The sequence below is a fragment of the Peromyscus californicus genome, unplaced genomic scaffold, assembly GCF_007827085.1.
Source record: "Peromyscus californicus insignis strain IS unplaced genomic scaffold, ASM782708v3 Scaffold_3__1_contigs__length_106647218, whole genome shotgun sequence".
Lineage (NCBI taxonomy): Eukaryota > Metazoa > Chordata > Mammalia > Rodentia > Cricetidae > Peromyscus > Peromyscus californicus.
In genome coordinates, this window is record NW_026294551.1 from 2120858 (window position 1) to 2137328 (window position 16471).

The following is a 16471-nucleotide window of genomic DNA, read 5'->3' on the forward strand; positions in this document are numbered from 1 at the left end:
CCTCTACACGTGGACATAACGGCCAGATGTTGGGGCCCCCACCCCAATTGTTCTCTGAGGTGGGTGCCTCATTACCTCACTCTTTTCTAGGTCTAGCCTCTCACCCTCCAACTTCCTGAGGGCTCTTAGTCTGCTCTTCCTCCTCTGTCTCATCACAGTCCAGCCTTCCTCTCCAGGGCCTCCACTCTGCCTCAGTTCCTAGATGTACCACCTCCTCCATAAACAAACATGCCCCCTGCCAGGCCACGCCCTTGAAGTCAGCTGGTGCTTCCAGGCAAGGCCCCTACGGTATCCCATCACCCTTAGCGTGGGGCAGAATTACAGAATGTTCTCCAACATCAGTGTCTATACACTGAAGGGTGTGGGGAACCTCACCTCAGCCCTGGTCAAAGAACAGGAAAAAGCCACACGCGAAGGGTCCTCTTACCTACAGGTGCTTTTTGTTCCTTCCGGCACCCACTCCCCTGCACCCCAGGATGGGAAGAAGCTAGTTCATGGACTAGTGGTCACTGGATCCTCAGGAGTGCCTGACCACCCTTTCCATGCATGGGGTTCCCAGAGGATTGGAAACTAATGGTTCTCTAATACCTGGCCAGCCATGAACTCAAGGCCAACCCCAAAGCCCACTGGCCCTCCAGCTGAGCTGTGTTGGGTCACTGCTGCTGACAACATGGGCAGAGATGACCACCCCAAATTTCACAAGGGCCACGTTAGAAAAACCAGGGCAGGCCCTGAGACCTCCGACTCTGCTGACCCTCTGCTCAAACACCTCCTTCCCACAGGGCCCCTCTAGCTAGCACAGTCCCCTTGCTTTCCAACTGCGGACCCCAAGGGGCTCTGTAACTAGCCCAAGAATGAATGAATGACAGCGGTATGGCTGTCTAGGACCCCAGAGCTGCAGGTGACAGCCCCTCTTCCTGCCTCCGCCTACCCGCCGCCAGGCCCGCAGCTGCGTCGCAACGCTGCAAGATGGCGCTGCGGCGGGAGGAGGAGGGGCGCAGGGCACAGCAGCGTCCGTGCCCGGCGCCGCCGCCCGCTCCAAGCGCCCTGGCTGTTCTGTGCCGGTGGGGGCGGCTGTCCGTCGCAGCGTGGCACAGCCGCAGGCGGTTAATACAAAAACAGCTCCCCCTCCGCCTCCACCAGTGCAAGCACCTCCCGACAAGCTACCCCCGAAACCTGAGAGTGACCCCGTGTCTCCAAGCTCCAGGGTCCCCCATCTATCTCCGTGCACCCTCCGATACTCAGCAGGACCCCAGCTCCGCACCTCCACGTCCACTCCTGTCCGTAACCTCCTCCATGATTCTTGGCCTCTGTGACAATCCCCACGACCTCAGTGACCTCGAGACGCCCACAGCGACTATGCCTGGCAGGCTTCCAGTCTGTCGCTCCCTCATCCAGGGCTCGATCTCCATCTCAGGCCCCCGAGACCTCCGACCTCCGACCTTCACGCCTCCCGCCTCTATCACAGCTCCCTTCCTGGGTGCCCCCTGGCCTTCATCACCCTCATCCATCTGACTCCCTCCTTCAACCCTCCCCCCACTTCCGTGCCGACCCCTTCGGATCCCCACAGCCTCGGTGCCCCCCACTGTCTCCATCTCAACACGCCATGTCTCCCAGCCTCAGTATCCCTCCCCTCTCTGAGCCCTCCAGTCTCCATCCCGGTAGCCGAGGCCTTCATACCCTTTCCCTCCGCCCACACCCTTAGTCTGCTGGGACCTGCGTGTCCTCCTATGCTTGTGTCTCCACACTGTGTTCCACAGCTCCCGAAGCACCAGCCTCTGTACCCTCTCCTCATCCTACATCCTTTAGTGTCCCGTAACCTGTATGCCCCTCCGTCTGCCTCTGTTCCCTGTCCTTTCCCAAGTCGCTGTGCCTCCCAGCCTTCATCCCTCTCTGTAGCCCCATCATCTGCGCACTCCTAGCCCCTGCCGCGGTGCTCCTCAGTCTTCATCTTGCCTACACCCGTAGTCCCGGCTTCCGTGCCCCCTCCCCATCACTTAGAGTCCCACGACCTACGCGCTCCTCCTCTGCCTCTGTTCCCCACTCCATGTCCCCAGCCTCCGCGCCCCAGCCTCTCTGCCCTCAGTCCTCATCTCCTCACCCCATAGCCCCCTGCTTCTGTGCCCCCTTCCCTTCCCTCATTGTCCACGACCTGCCTGCCCCTTCCCTGCTTTGTCCCGGCTCCGCACCCCCCACCCGCCGTGCCCCCTCCTCCACCCCCCCTCCCACTCCGTCCCCCCCATCTCGCGCGCGCTCCCGCGTGTTTTCGGACTGCACCAGCCGGAGCCCCGCGGCGCCGCGGCGGCGGGCGGAGGCGCCTCGTCTGTCGCCGCCCCCACCGGTGCCCGCGCTGCGGCGGTGGCTGGGGGCGCTAGGAGCGGGGGGCCGTGCGCTCCGCACCTGCGGAGGCCGCTGGACGATGATGCCGGGACGCCGGCCCAGGCCGCGAGCATTCTGAGCCTGAGCGCCACGCCGGCCCCGGGGATGCCCATCGCGCTGCTGGCCCTGGCCATGTCGTCGTCCTTCTTCAACCCCAGCTTCGCCTTCAGCTCCCACTTCGACCCGGGTGAGTCCGCGCGGCGCCCTCGGAGGCGGCCTTGCGGCTGCGGCTGCCCCCCCACCTGTCTTCTCACTGCCGACATGATGCTGCTGGAGCCGCGGTTTCCCATTTTGCCTGGAAATTAACCCTTTCTCTGCCCTGAGTCCCCGCAGAAGAACAGGGACCGGCGAGGACCCACTACAGGTCTCCGGAGGTGGGCAGGCCGTGGGGCCAGACCCTGCACAGCCGGCCCCTTCAGCTCTGGCTGGCAGCATCAGCCCCTGTCTCTTTGGATGCCTCCCTGGCACAGGTAACTGGGACAGGAGGGCCTGTGTTGGCCCCAGGTGTCCCGGAGAGAGGTTGCCAGGACTCAGGGCCCTGGGGAGGTGAGGGGTGATCTGCAAGGCAGGGCAGGAGCCCAGGGCCGCTGTGGGAGCTTGCTGATCCATGTTTTGGTGTGGAAGGCCCCTTCCCAAACCTGGCGCTGTTTTCTACAAATCCTTGTCCAGCCAGTCCCCCACCCCCACCCCGGCAGCTTGTGGTGGGTGTGGGGGCCGATGAAGACCGCTAACATGAGCCCACCTGAGATCCCCCTCTAGAGAGGTGGTGCTGACAAGCTGTCAGCACAGGACCTGGGGGTGGACCTCTTGCTCCACCTGGCGAGTGGACACAGGGGTAATGTGTTTACCGCCACGGCTTCCTGACCAGGGTGGACAGCCGTGTGGGTAGAGGGAGCTAGGGCAGCTGTTTCTAACCCTGATTCTGTTTGATTGTCCTGAGTGGGAGGGAAATGAACCTCTGTCCAGGAGCCTAGAATCCCACCCACATGTCCCTGGGGCTTTGGCTTGGGCTGCACAGCCCAAACAAAGCCTGGCTCACACGTGATGGCTCTCCTGGGTCTCCCTCCTGGAGTGGGGCCAGTGTGTGCGGTGATGCACTGAGTCCCCTGGGCAGGGCTGGATCTGAAGGCATTTGCTCCTAGGGAGGGGAGCTGATGGGAGCTGTCTTCTGGGCTTAGGGCTGTAAGTGTCCCTTGCTCAGAAATGACTCCTGGGTGACCCAAGGGGCTTGGAGGTCACCATTTCATCCAACCAAAGGCGCAGAACCTAGCAGCAATGTCAGTGACTCACAAAACCCAGGGCAGGAGTGGAGGTGGCCTTGTGAAGCAGCCTCAGGCCCAGACCACCTTTAGGGACAGATGGATGTCCAGGGGCCAGCATTAGGGCTCCAGAATGTCCCCCCATGGCAAACCTTACCCAGCACTTGGTCCTTCCTGTAGAAGGCTACTCCAGACTACAGATAGGTGGCCTTGGAGCTGTTGGGGTAGGGGTGGGGCCTAGACTGCTCACAGTAGGGAGGAATCCCTGCATTCCCCCCCCCCCCACCCTACCTCTCCTGTAGTCATGTTGTCTCCTGGGCTCAGACCTGCCCTGGTAGTTTATCGCCCCTTTTTCCTCCAGGATATCCAGGACAGGAGCACCCTTCCCCCACCTTGGAGAAATGGCAGGACTCTGCAGCTCTTGAGCTCTGGTGCAGTGGATCAGTATAATTACAGTGTGTTGGTGTAATGATCTAGGGGAAGTGTTGGCAGGGGAGGTCTCCTGAGAGCTGTATGCCTGTGGACATTGCACCCTTACTACCCCGAGAGTTTGGATGGTGGTGATGGGGGGGGGGACCTTACTGGGGTAACAAGCCCTGGCCCTGTGTGTGCTGGAGAGGAAAGATGGGATCCACTGCCCTCCCACTAAATCTATGCTCAAGGCCCACTCTCTCCCATCAGGGTCCCTGTGTCTGTCTTTGCTTCTCTGGGCTTCTGTTTCCCCATCTGTGAAATGGAATGGTGATGCCTATGTCCAGGTCTGGTTTGGTGGAGGTACCTGGTGAGCCATTTGTGGGGGGTGAGGAGGTATGGGCAAACTGGTGCCTGAAGGCCCCTGCACCTGTGGAGGCTAAATGGCTTTTCTCTATCTTCGCAATAGGGAGAGAAGGTCTCTCTCAGGTTGTCCATGTTAGAGCCACCAAAACTCAGAGAGAGGTTCATATTTGCAGTGGCTGAAGAGTGTGTTTATGGGTTGCCCAGGGCCCCCTGACAGTCCTCAGGACAAGCCCTTGCACCGATGGCCAGGTCTTCGAGCATTATAGGACTGGCAGATGAGTTTGAGGTGGAGGCTGTTAGCATGCTGGGCCCCTGGCCACCACAGCCACACTGGACAGGACAGGGTGCTGGGTGAACATAATTGTGGGGTGTCATGACCAGACAAGCACTCAGAAGGGCCTGCTGTGAAGTCTGACTCTGTGCCCTGTTCTCTGGCATCCAGGACGTAGGAGATCATGAAGGATTTCTTGGCAGACTTGGCCCAGTGGCCTCTTTGCTGTGTGGTCTTGGGCCATTTTTTTCAACCTCTCTGAGATCCCTCTGCAGGTAGGCAGAGCATGAAAGTCAAGAAATAAGAGTGACAGGTTTCCACGGAGGACAAGAACAGCTAGAAGGAGCAGGAGCTGATGACCTTGAGTGAATGGTAGTTATCTCGTATTGAGGCAGGGGATTGACCTTATTTCTCACTCTCCTCTTCAGTGTGCCAGGTGCAGCTAAGGGAGTTAAATTGGCCAGGCCTCCGTCAGGGCATTATGGTTGCTGGGCCTGGTACTGTCCCTGGTGCCACCAGCAGTGGTGTCTGGGACCCAAAGAGGTCTTCACTAGGGCTTCCCGTGGAGGAATCTGCACTCCCAGGATACCTTGGGGCTGCCTCGCATGCTGGGGCTGGGGGAGCCCTAGGCCCCCTCTACTATTTGCTCACTGCCTGATGTCTGCCCTCTCTGGTCCTTAGTTTGCTTATCTGTGAGGTGGTCGTGTGGCCGTGCAGCATGAAACACTGAGCAAGGATGAACACCAGGCAAGGCTGGTCAAGGTGGCCTCGCCAGGGTCCTGCCTGAGGCAGGTAGGGTATGGAGCCGGCAGCCATCCCGGCAGCTCACAGAAGCTCAGAGGAGGCATGGCTGTCCACCGTCTGCTATTGCCCACTCACCCTGCGCTGCGCCCCACTGCTCACTATCTCCAGCCCCTCAGTTCTGGTCCCTGCTCAAGTCCTCACCCATGTTGGGTTCCTAAGGAAGAGCCTGGCTGTGCCTTTCTGGGGTGTTGCTCCCTTGGTGTCCACATGTGGCAGGGTACAGGGCTGGCATTGCTGGAATTATGGTGAGTGTGAAGAAGAGCTTGGTCTGAGTGGCACATGGATGGGTGTACTTGGGGCTTGGGCCAAAGGCGGCCCTGGAAATGAGCCAGGGAGTCCCCAGGAGTACTAGTCGCTGGCTCACAGATGTACTTGGAATATGGAAAGCTGTGACTCACTGAATGACAAACCTGATCATCACTGGACCTGGTTGAAGGCACCAGCTGCCCAGTCCTTCACGCAGCGGAACCAGGGTAGAGCGACATAGCCTGCTGTCTCTGGCTTGTCACCCTGTCTCTGGGCCCAGTGACAGGGAGCTTAGGGCCTGGATTTAAGGCAAACCCTACCTCAGTATGACCTCATTTTGATGAATCATTAAAGCCTGTAGGTTATGGGTGACCAGGCTGAGAGGTGCCTCAGCAGGGCCCCATGTGGCCTGGCTGGCAGTAGCTACATACAGGCCGCTTCTCTTGGAGCAACCCGGTGAAACCACCAGAGAGTGGTCACAGAAACCCGGGGCAGGGGCAGGGGACATGTGGAGCTTCTTCCGTTCTCCCCAACACCCTCAGGTATGCAGGCTCCTGTACATGTGTGGCACACACAGACACAGAGGTAAAAATACCTGCAACATACACCTCCCACGTGGCGAATGAGGCAGGTATGTTCAGGCTGGCAGGGCACAGGCATGTCCAAGTGTGTACCTGCACACATGTACCTGTGTGCACACCTCTGTGGGGATTCTTGTGGGTGTGAGCACCTGCTCTCCAGGCCACAGAATTCTTTGCCTGAGCACCACTTTTCCATTTCGAGGGTTCTGTGTGCTCACTTGAGAGGTGTCACCAGGTCTCTGTCCCCCCAGGACCTCAGGGTGGGGTGAACCCTAAATCCGGTGGCAGATGTCCTGCTAAGAGGACACAGAAATGGCAGGAGACAGGGTAGGGTGCGGGGGAGAGGAACTAGAGATGAGCGAAGGAGTTCAAGCAGAGGACTGCCTAGACCCGAAGCTGGGAGAGCCAGCAAGGCCTGAACCACCCACCACTGCCAAACTGGCCAAGAAAGAGCCGTTCTCGCTAGTCAGGGGAGCTTCGCCCAGGCAGCCAAAGGATTTAGGCGTAGAACCCCCTCAGGCCTAGGGGTCGAGGCAGGAGCTGGCAGATCTGCAGCTGGCCATGTGTCGGCATATACATGGCCAGTCCTGATGAGTAATGTCCTTGCTGTCTCTGGCACCCATCCTGCACTCACGGAGTACTTCCTGAGGGTGGACTGTGCCCAGTCCTCTGCCAGGCCCTCCTCCTGGGACTGTGACCACCTGCCTTGTTCTCATGGCTCTTGGGACAGGGATTAGGGTCAACTGCAGACCATCATCAGGGGACCCTCTCTGCTGTCTCGTTCCCAGGTAGGCTGAATGCCATGTCTATGGTGGAGGGACGCCTGTGTCACCCCTTACTCTTGTCTCACGATAATCTGGGTCATAGTGCCTGTTGGGGCCCTGCTTCCGGGTCCCTGGAGTCTGGGCCCTGCCTGCCTGTCACAGAGGACTAGTGGCAGTGGGACCAGCGGCCGTGGCCTTCCCCACCCCCGGCTCAGGAAGCCGGCAGAGGAAATGAGAGCAGTGGCCGAGGCCGGAGCCAGTTCCCAGGCTGACTGTCTGGGTGGACGGCTGCCTGAGGACTGTCACAGGAGGCAAGGTCACGTGGCATCCTCTGCCTACTTCCGTCAGGGCCAGGGCCAGAGCTAGGGTCAGGGGGCTGGGACATGAGAGTAGGGTGGGGTTTTGAGTTCTTGAGAAGGCCACCGTGGGTGGAGCAAAAGCTGGAATCTCATAGGAGCCGCGCTGGAGCCGGTATGTGGGGATTCTGGGAGGGCCACTCTGTCCCTGGCAGCCCAGGGTGGGGGAGGACACACTCTTCATCAGAACTCTGATCCAGCAAGGACCCTACCAGAAGTCACAAGCAGTCTCCAGAGTGGGCAAGGCCTCTATAGTGGGTAGGCTGGGCAGCCAGGGTCACCTGTCACAGGTAGATGAGATGAAGTAGGTGCCTTTCACAACGGGGATGGCCATGCCTTCCCTTTCTCTCTCCCACCACCCCAGGGTTTGCATGAGTTACACCTTCTTACTAAGGGGCAGAGTCCAGCAGTACTTACCCACCAAGGTCCCTGAGAAGGTCCCTTCCGGTCACTGGTTTACCGACTTGGGCACATGGCATCAGGCAGCCCTGACCGTAGGGATCACCTGCCTGCTTTGTGAGTCTGATGGGATGGGGAGCCAGCACCCCAGGCTGGGCTCTGAGACTGAGCTTTGAGGTCCGTGGGGCATCTGTGGACACGCTGCCGTCCTGAGTCTTGCAAGGCTGAAATAGAGTCCTTCGCTCACTGGGGCTTTTGGCGTCCCATATACCTTATTTCCTAAGCCTCTCCTCCACTCTGTGGCACTTAGGAGGGAACCTAGGAATGGTGTGTATCCACCAGGAACTCGCTCCTGAGCTGCACGGCTGGCCCTGAAATGGCCAGTAGCCAGTGCTTTCCCTTTGCACGGCGCCTGGCCAATCCTGCAGCTTGTGCTTTGTTCCGGGCCGCGGCAAGGGTACCTGGGTGGGCTGACCTAGGCAAGAGGAGTTCTTGTCAGTGTTTCTCATCAGCAGTCAAATTTCTTTGATTTGTTAACTGGAGACATGGGACTGTTCGTGGGACACCATGTGTGGGATTTCCTTGAGTCCCACATCGATTGCTAATTGGTGCACACACGCTTAGGTGTTTGTGAGGTCTGTGGCTTTGCTCCCGTTGGACACACCCATGTGACCATCCTCCAGGCCCTGGCAGCCCCCTTGGTCCTGTCCCACAGAGCCACCTTATAGCTGCCCCAGGCCTCTTCGGGCCATGGTGTGTCACCACACCTTAGGAGCAGAACATCAGAGGCATCTGCTCTGGAGGTAAGCATTCGGGTCTGTCCAGCTTTGGGCTGTCTCTCATGGTGTTCCTATAAGTATTTTGGAAAGGCACCCCCCACTTCCTCCATTTCCTCTCTCCTTTCCTCCCTCCCCTCTTTCCGCCCTCTCCCTACCTCTCACTAGCAAGCTCCACCTACACCTTCTAGCCCCTCCCTCCCCTTTACTGTGACTTAATTTGCATACCATACACTCATCTGTGAGAGCATGGAATTCATGACTTAGTATTTTTAGAGTTGTGCAGTCCTTACTATAGTCCATTTTGGAACATGTTGTCTCCTTAATAATCACCCAACACCTGGATGGCCATTTTCTCTCACCACCCTGCCATCCTGTCCATCTCTGAGTACATACCACAGGGGCTGGCCCTGCTGACACTGCTGTGTGGCTTCCCCTAACCCTACTGAAGGTCTCATCCCGGGAGCGCTGTGGCCTGGCATGCCCGTCCCTGGTAACTGAGGCACTGAGGCCCCTCTGAAGATGCCTGGTTATCTATCCTGAGGTGTGTGCACTCCACAAACCCTTTCTTGGTTGCTCTGGGGACACAGCTGTAGGTTTGCCCTCCTTAGTCGTGTGTGGTGACAGCTGTTGGCCTGTCCACTTCCCGGCCATCGTGCTCTGTCTGGAGACCGAAGTGTAAGGCAGGGTGGGAGTGTTTGCTCTGGGCCCCGGCACACTTACCCTCTTTGCTCTAGTGAGCCACGTTGACCACTCAATTAACCACTTCCTGGGCACCACTGGGTACAGGCCATTGTTTATCCTGAAGCTGCCTGGAATCCTTTTGGCACTCACTAGTCATTGCTGAGTGGCATTTCCTGGCTCCTGAGGGTGGATGACAGGAAGGGATGACCCACTTCTGCCCTTAGGCCTGCCCTGCCCAGCCCATCGACATGGAACTACCTCGTTCTCTACCTAGGGCCTCCTGTTACAGAGGGTGGCACTGTGGCAGCTGTTCAGGAGCGGGAACTGCCTTGTCCATCTGTTTTATTTTCCCTACAAGTCCTGTCAAAACATAGCCAAACCCTAGCTGGGTTTCTTGCTTAGGTTGGGCATCTCATGTGTGTGAGAAATGGGTGTGGGTGGGGTGGGGGCTCCAAGATGACCAGAAAATCAGGCCAAGGGGTGTGTGTCAGGAGGCTGAAGCATGTCCTTGTAGAAGGAAGAGACAGTGTGTGTGGAACAGAGACTAGCTTGGGAATGGAGCTATGGGGACCTTGTGTGACTCTGACCTTGTCACTCTCACCAAAGCCACCTGAGCCGGATGGCTGTCAAGGGTTTCTCAGATGTGGGGTACAGGGATATGCTCAATAACTACTCCACCTTTGGACCTGCCTGGGGAGGGCCCTGAGAAGCTAGAGAAAGGGCTGAGGGGCTTGGAGGCCAGACTTGGCTCTAGCTTTGACACGTGTCCGTGGAGGTGACGTCACCTGTGAGCATCATGCTGTGGAACTTCCTTCTGTTCCCCGTCCTCTTGGTAGACTTGACTCCAAGGTAACCTCTGGAGGGAGAGTCCAGGAGGGCAGGCATTGGGGTCTTGCAGGAGAATGCTAGGGGGCCCGGGGGGGGGGCTGCAATGAGTGAATGCTGTATTCAGCCCCAAAGTAGAAGGAGCAGTGCTGACCCCCAATGCATGCTTCATGGGGACCTTAGGATGAGAATACATGTGTGAGCACTCACAGGGTGAGGAGAGCTCCTGGGGGGTGAGTGCTCATATGAGCACGTGTGCACACCTGTATGTCTGTTAGAGTACATGTACATGGGGAGCATGTACTTCTAGGTACTGTGTGCCTATGAAGGACTGTAAACATGTGTACATGTATTTGAGCACAAGTGCATGATGACCCAGGGATGGGGGTGGGTGAACATGTGTGTAGCTGTTGGGTACACATGTGTGTCTGTGTAAGTGCGTATGTGTCTATGCGTCTATGCATTTGACTGCAAGTGTGAGGCCAGAGGAGTGTGTGTGTGTTCCCCCCAGAAGCCTAACCTTCCCAGAACCCTTCCACGCCCCCTGTCCCTAACTGCTCTCTTAGGCTTCCAGGCACAGATGATCTTACAATTGCCCATGTTCACGTGGATAACAGAGAGGGTGCCAACATGGGTCTCACAAATGACCTGCCCTCCTAGAGCTGATCCATGGTCTGGAAATAATGAACCAGGTCAGGCATTCATGTAGTCTTTTTCTTGTATCCACCTGCCGACCAGCTGTCCCTATAACCCTGCCAAGCTGTACCTGCCTCCTGCAGTCCCTCCTCACCAGACAGGGCTGTGGAAGGTGTCCTTGGAATGCCTGGAGGGTAGCAGGTCTGTCTGCGGAGGGGTAGTCCTCGGGGCAGGTGGGCTCCGGCCTAAGGATACTTTGTGCTTGTTTGCACCTCATTTGGTAGAGTGGCTGCAGCTACTTTGTAGCCACTGGGCACAGTGTTGGCTATTTGGGAGAGGCTATACAGTAACTCCAGCTCCCCACCCAGCATCCTTACACACACCCCAGCATTCCGTGTGATGGCCTGTACCTGCCTTGTATGCTGGGGCTGAGACGGCTGGGGAGGCACTGGGTGGACAGTGTTAAGTCTTTGGCCTTTGAGGGTACAGTCTTCTCTCATAGTGCCCTCAAATGCTATCTTACCTGCTGGGGCACTGCTATGCCTTGCTACACCTGCCTCAGTTTCCCCCTATTGGTGTTCAGGGCAGAATGAGAGCCTAAGAAGGGCCCATGAAACTGTGGAGACACTCTAAGCACCTGTACTCTGGGCCTGGGGTGTCCTATGGAGAGGATCTGAATCCTGGGTGGCCACGAGGATTGAGAACTGGGAACCAAATGGCCATCTCTGTAAGAGGACATAGTGGTGCCAGGGGCCTAGGCTCAGGCTGCTGAACTGGCTTCTGTGTCTCCTCCTGAGCAGGAACTATGTCCCACCTGGGGGAAAGACTTTCCTCCTCCTTTCTCCTCTGCCTGGGACCCCTGACCTCCACTACACTCCAGCAGGAAGCAGGAAGGGGCCTCTGGGACAGACACTGGGCCCTGGCCCTGTCCTGGACACCTAGGATGCCTGCTGCCGGGGCCTCCAGGCTCAGTCTTGTGCCTGCTCTGGCTGTGCATCTCTCTTCCTGTTTGCAACCCCTTCGCATCACACGTGAGAGTGGGGCTGGAGCTGGGGTCCTCAGATGCCGGGAGCCCCTGTGTCCCATCTCCAGGTGGAAGTAGGCTGGAGCCTAGCTGCATTGACAGTGTCAGGGATGCCCTGTCCTTGGAACCCCACAATGGTACTGCCACGGACCCTGAGACCCTGGGTCAGGGGTGACTTCTGTACCTTCAAGAAGGGAGTCCCCGGGACAGTATCTGCACGAGTGTGACCTTTGTCCTAGGAGGTTAGGCCTTTGTCCTTTAGGTGGCTTCTGTGAGCAGACGTTGAAGAACAAGACTTGGGGCCAGAGGCTTCCTGGAGCAGGGCAGGAAGGAGATCTGGGAAGGAGCATGGGCCCCAAGGGGACATTGGGGTAGGGCAGAGCTAGCCGTAAGAACCCCTAGCAGCCGGGCGGTGGTGGCATTCGGGAGGCAGAGCCAGGCAGATCTCTGTGAGTTCAAGGCCAGCCTGGTCTACAGAGTGAGATCCAGGACAGGCACTAAAACTACACAGAGAAACCCTGTCTTGAAAAACCAAAAAAAAAAAAAAAAAAAAGAAAACCAAAAAAAAAAAAAAAAACCAAAGAGCCCCTAGCCCAGGAGGCCACCTGAGTGTTATACTGCTCTCTGCAGAGGACCCACAGTGAGGGTTAGGAAGTGACTCACTGCCTCTGAGTGAGCAGGCTAGTGTCAGGTAGCATGGTGCTGCTCCTGTCTGGTTCTAGAACACTCTTATCATCCCGGTGCCACCCTGACTCCTAGGCCTCTGTGGGTTTGCTGGCCTTCACGGTGTGAGATTTCACGGTGCCCACTGAGGAAGCGCAGGACTGGGGAAACTGAGGCCTTGAGGCCCCAGGAGGCGAGAGCCCACCCATTCACTTATCCTCCCTTCTTACCCATTGTTCTTGTGAGTTTTCGTGGGTGTTTGAATGCAAGCGTGTGTAAATGAAAATGCTTGTGCTTGTGAGTGTAAGTGTATGAATGTGTGAGCATGGGTGTGTACATATGCATGTACAAACAGCATTAGCGTGTGCATGAGCATGAGCAATTTCTCATGCATGCGTGATTTGTGTGCATAAACTAGTGTGTGCATAAGCGCATGCAGATATGAGTGTGTGCACATGTTTAAGGGTGGCTGTGAATGGTGTGAGGACAAGTATGAGTGCTCTTGTGAGTGGACATGAATGTGAGTGTGTGTGTATGTGTGTGTGTGTGCATAGGTGTGCCCAAGTGTGAGCTGATAAGTACGTATGAATGTGAGTGTGTTGCATTAATGTTCTCAGTGTGTGCATGCATTTATCTGTGGGCTCATGAGTGAGTGTGTGTACATGCCTATGAATATGTATGTGTGTGTGTGTGTGTGTGTGTGTGAGAGAGAGAGAGAGAGAGAGAGAGAGAGAGAGAGAGAGAGAGAGAGAGAGAGAGTACATGCCTATGTTTGCTCATACCCTGGCTGGCAGGGTCACTCTCTCCCCCATTGTGCCCTTCTGTGCCCTCTAAGACAACTGCAAATGTCCTAGAGTACCCATGTAGCTCACATGAGTTTCATATGTGGTGGTCCAAGTGTGCCTCATCTGGTGAAAATCCCTGAGGGTAGGTCCTCCAGGTTCTGGGCCGAAGGACAGGCTGTGCAGGGTCTGGAGTCTGTGGACCCCAAAAGCAGCATGGGAGCCAGTTTTACTCCAGGCTGAGGGCCCTGGGCCAACAGCAGAGGGATAGATCATCTGAGGCACCAGCATCTGGGGTGTTGAATGTGGTAGGGTGGGGTGGACAGACTGCTACTCTGAGACTCAGGGTGGGGATTTGAATGTTATTCTTGGGCTCTTTAAAGAAGGGACTGATGGTCGTCAGTGGGTAGGAGTGTTGGTGGTACACACCTTTAATCCCAACACTCAGGAAGCAGAGGCAGGTGGACATCTGAGTTCGAGGCCAGCCTGGTCTACAGAGTGAGTTCCAGGACAGTCAGAGCTGCACAGAGAAGCTCTGTCTTGAAAAAACAAACAAACAAAAACCAAACCAACCAAACAAACAAAAGAGTTCTGTCTTGGTGGTGAAGTAACTTACCAACCCTGGTTCTAAATGCAGTGCACCAGTTGCCACAAAGCACGGGGAGTGAAGCCACCCAGCGTCTGCCACTGTCCACACCTGGATGCCTCCTTCTCAGTTTTCTCTTCACAGCACTTGCTGTTGATAGTTAAACAGTGCTGTGTGCTGCGTGCTCTTCACTGTGCTGAGGTGCAGTTGGTCCAGATGAAGATGTGTGTTCATAGGACAGAACTGGGCGAGTTTTGGCTTCCTCTCCTCCTTTCCTCTCCACTTCTCCGCTCCTCCTCCTTCCTCCTCCTCCTCCTCCTCCTCCTCCTCCTCCTCCTCCTCCTCTGTCATTTCCTTCTCCCCTCACCTCCTCCTCCTTCTCCCCTCCAGTCTTGTGCTGGGGATTGAACCCAGGACCTTCCAAGCTCTCTACCACTGACGTGCACCACCATCCCGTTTTCCTGAGACAAGGTCTTGCTATGCAGCCAGGCTAACCTTGAAACCTCTGTCCCCCTGCCTCAGTTTCCCAAGTGTCAGGATTACAGACGTGCACTACCACACCTGCTTTTTACATCTTCAGTGGTAGCTACTTCAGTTAAATGTTTTCAGTTGTTCTGTTGTGTATGTGTGTACATGTTTATGTGCACATGCATGTGGAGGCCAGAGATTAACATGAGCTCAACACCTTAGTTCTGAGAGAAGGTCTCACTGAGCCTGGTGCTTACCAGTGTGATGAGGCTGGCTGGCCAGCAGACCCCAGGGAGCCTCCTTGTTGGGGCCTTTCCAGTGGAGGGATTACAGGTGTCTTTTTTTAAAAAAGAAAATCAAGCATACTTTGCACATATATATATCCAAGTTTTGCTTCTGTGTTTTTTTTTTTGTTTGTTTGTTTAACTTTTAACATTCCATTTTCCTTGAGGAAGCTGGGCTGAGGTGTGGCTCAGTGGTATAGGACTCAGTGGGCATGCGTGAGGCCCTGGGTTCACCCCCGGTGCTGCTGAACACCCCGGGCACTGCCTCCGACATCCCCTCTTGTCTGTGATCCACTGAGACATGCTGTACGGTTCAGGTGTAGGAGGCCTCCACAGCCATTGCTCCACCAGGTGCTGCTTTACAGTTGAGCCTGATTGTGTCTGTTCCCCATCTGATCTTCTTGAATTGTCGCCTGTGTCATGTGACAAAGCAAGTGCCCTGTCTTACCCTTCCTTCCTTTTTGGAGGATGTAGACACGTGGGACCGACTGCCTCTGCAATCCTCTGGGCACACTGAGCGGTATTCTGACCTCAGTCCTCCCGTCCCCTACAACCCACAGACTGGGGCAGTGCTTCATGAGTCACCCACGAGCCCTGAGGGTGACCATGTGGACACCCTCTTGCAAGGTGCTGACCACAGGAACCCCAACCCCTTGAGGTCCAGCTCTTGTCTGCCACTTTGCTTATATACATACATTTTGGGGGAACTTAGAGGAACACTTTAGGGTGTGGTCTGGGCTGAGTCCATGTCAGGGGACCCTAGTTACTGAGGCCACAAAAGGCAAAAAGGAGGGGAAGGTCTGCACCATTGATGAGGGTCCCATGTCACTTGAGGGTGGTCCCATGTCCCTGGAGGGGGCTTGTGTCCCTGGAGGAGGAGCTTGTGTCCCTGGAGGGGCCTTGTGTCCCTGGAGGGGGAGCTTGTGTCCCTGCAGATGAGAACCCCCATCACTGTGGGGAGTTTCATGTCACTGAAGAAGACAGACCCCTGTTATTGGAGGGTAGTCTTGTCTCAGTTACAGGGAGTTCTAAGTTCCTGGGGCAACTGCCTGTAGTTCACCTCATGCGGGTGAGGGTAGGAGTCTTGTGTCACTGGAGGGATAGCCCCTTGTCGCTGGGTAGGTAACATAGATGTCACCAGCCACTTCCAAGGGACCCCCGAGCTCCAAGACACTCTCCTTTTTCTGTGGTGGCTCTCTGGCACCTGCTCTGGCATGGGGAGAGCATGTGGCTGGAGGAGGCATGCTTTGACCTCCCGGGCCTGGCTGGTGCTCACTGGATGCATGTTCTGCATAGGAAAGAGCAGCTCAAACCGTGTCCAGGCTTGAGGGTTCACCCTGTACCTGAAGTTCATGGGCAGGCCTGATGACCAGCAGCTCCTGCAGACCCTGAAGGCCGAGGGCCAGCAAGTGAGACTCCAATACCTTTCCCCAGAGGCTACCACGCCAGCCTCCTCCTCTCGGGTCCGTGACTGATAGTCTAATGGGCAGGTGGCCTGCTGCAGGCCTGCAAGGAATGGGCTTGGATCCTCCCCAGAGAATTCTCTGATGCAAAGAAGCCATGGTGGACTTGGTCCTAGGGATAAACCAGGCAGAGATAGGGCAGGCCAGGTAACTGTCTGAGGCACCGCTGGACAAAGGTCCCAGAGTGTACGCCTGTATCTGTGGGTGGGTGGCCAAGCCTTGTCATCTGCATGCTGGAACATCTGTGGGCTGCTTATACCAGGAGCTCAGAGTAAACAGGCCAAGTCCAGACAGGCTGTACAGACGGTGGGGGTATCCAGGTTCCCAGCTCTAGGCAGGTGGCCCGGGTGTGTCTGGATAATCCTTCATGTGGTGCTGAGGAGACAGGGGTCACAGGGCCCTGGAGGAGGTCACTCCATGCACAGCCCCTTGTTCTTGGGGTGC

The 16471-nt window shown here is 56.6% G+C and overlaps 1 protein-coding gene across 1 annotated transcript in view; it reads left to right on the plus strand.

Annotated features, from left to right (window-relative positions):
- Nucleotides 1–2290: 2290 nt before the first annotated feature.
- Nucleotides 2291–16471, plus strand: part of Aatk (apoptosis associated tyrosine kinase) — a 39174-nt gene continuing 24993 nt past the window's right edge. Inside the window, 1 exon segment of the mRNA XM_052758384.1 lies at nucleotides 2291–2566. Coding sequence (XP_052614344.1) covers nucleotides 2485–2566 — 82 coding nt within the window. The 5' untranslated portion in view covers nucleotides 2291–2484.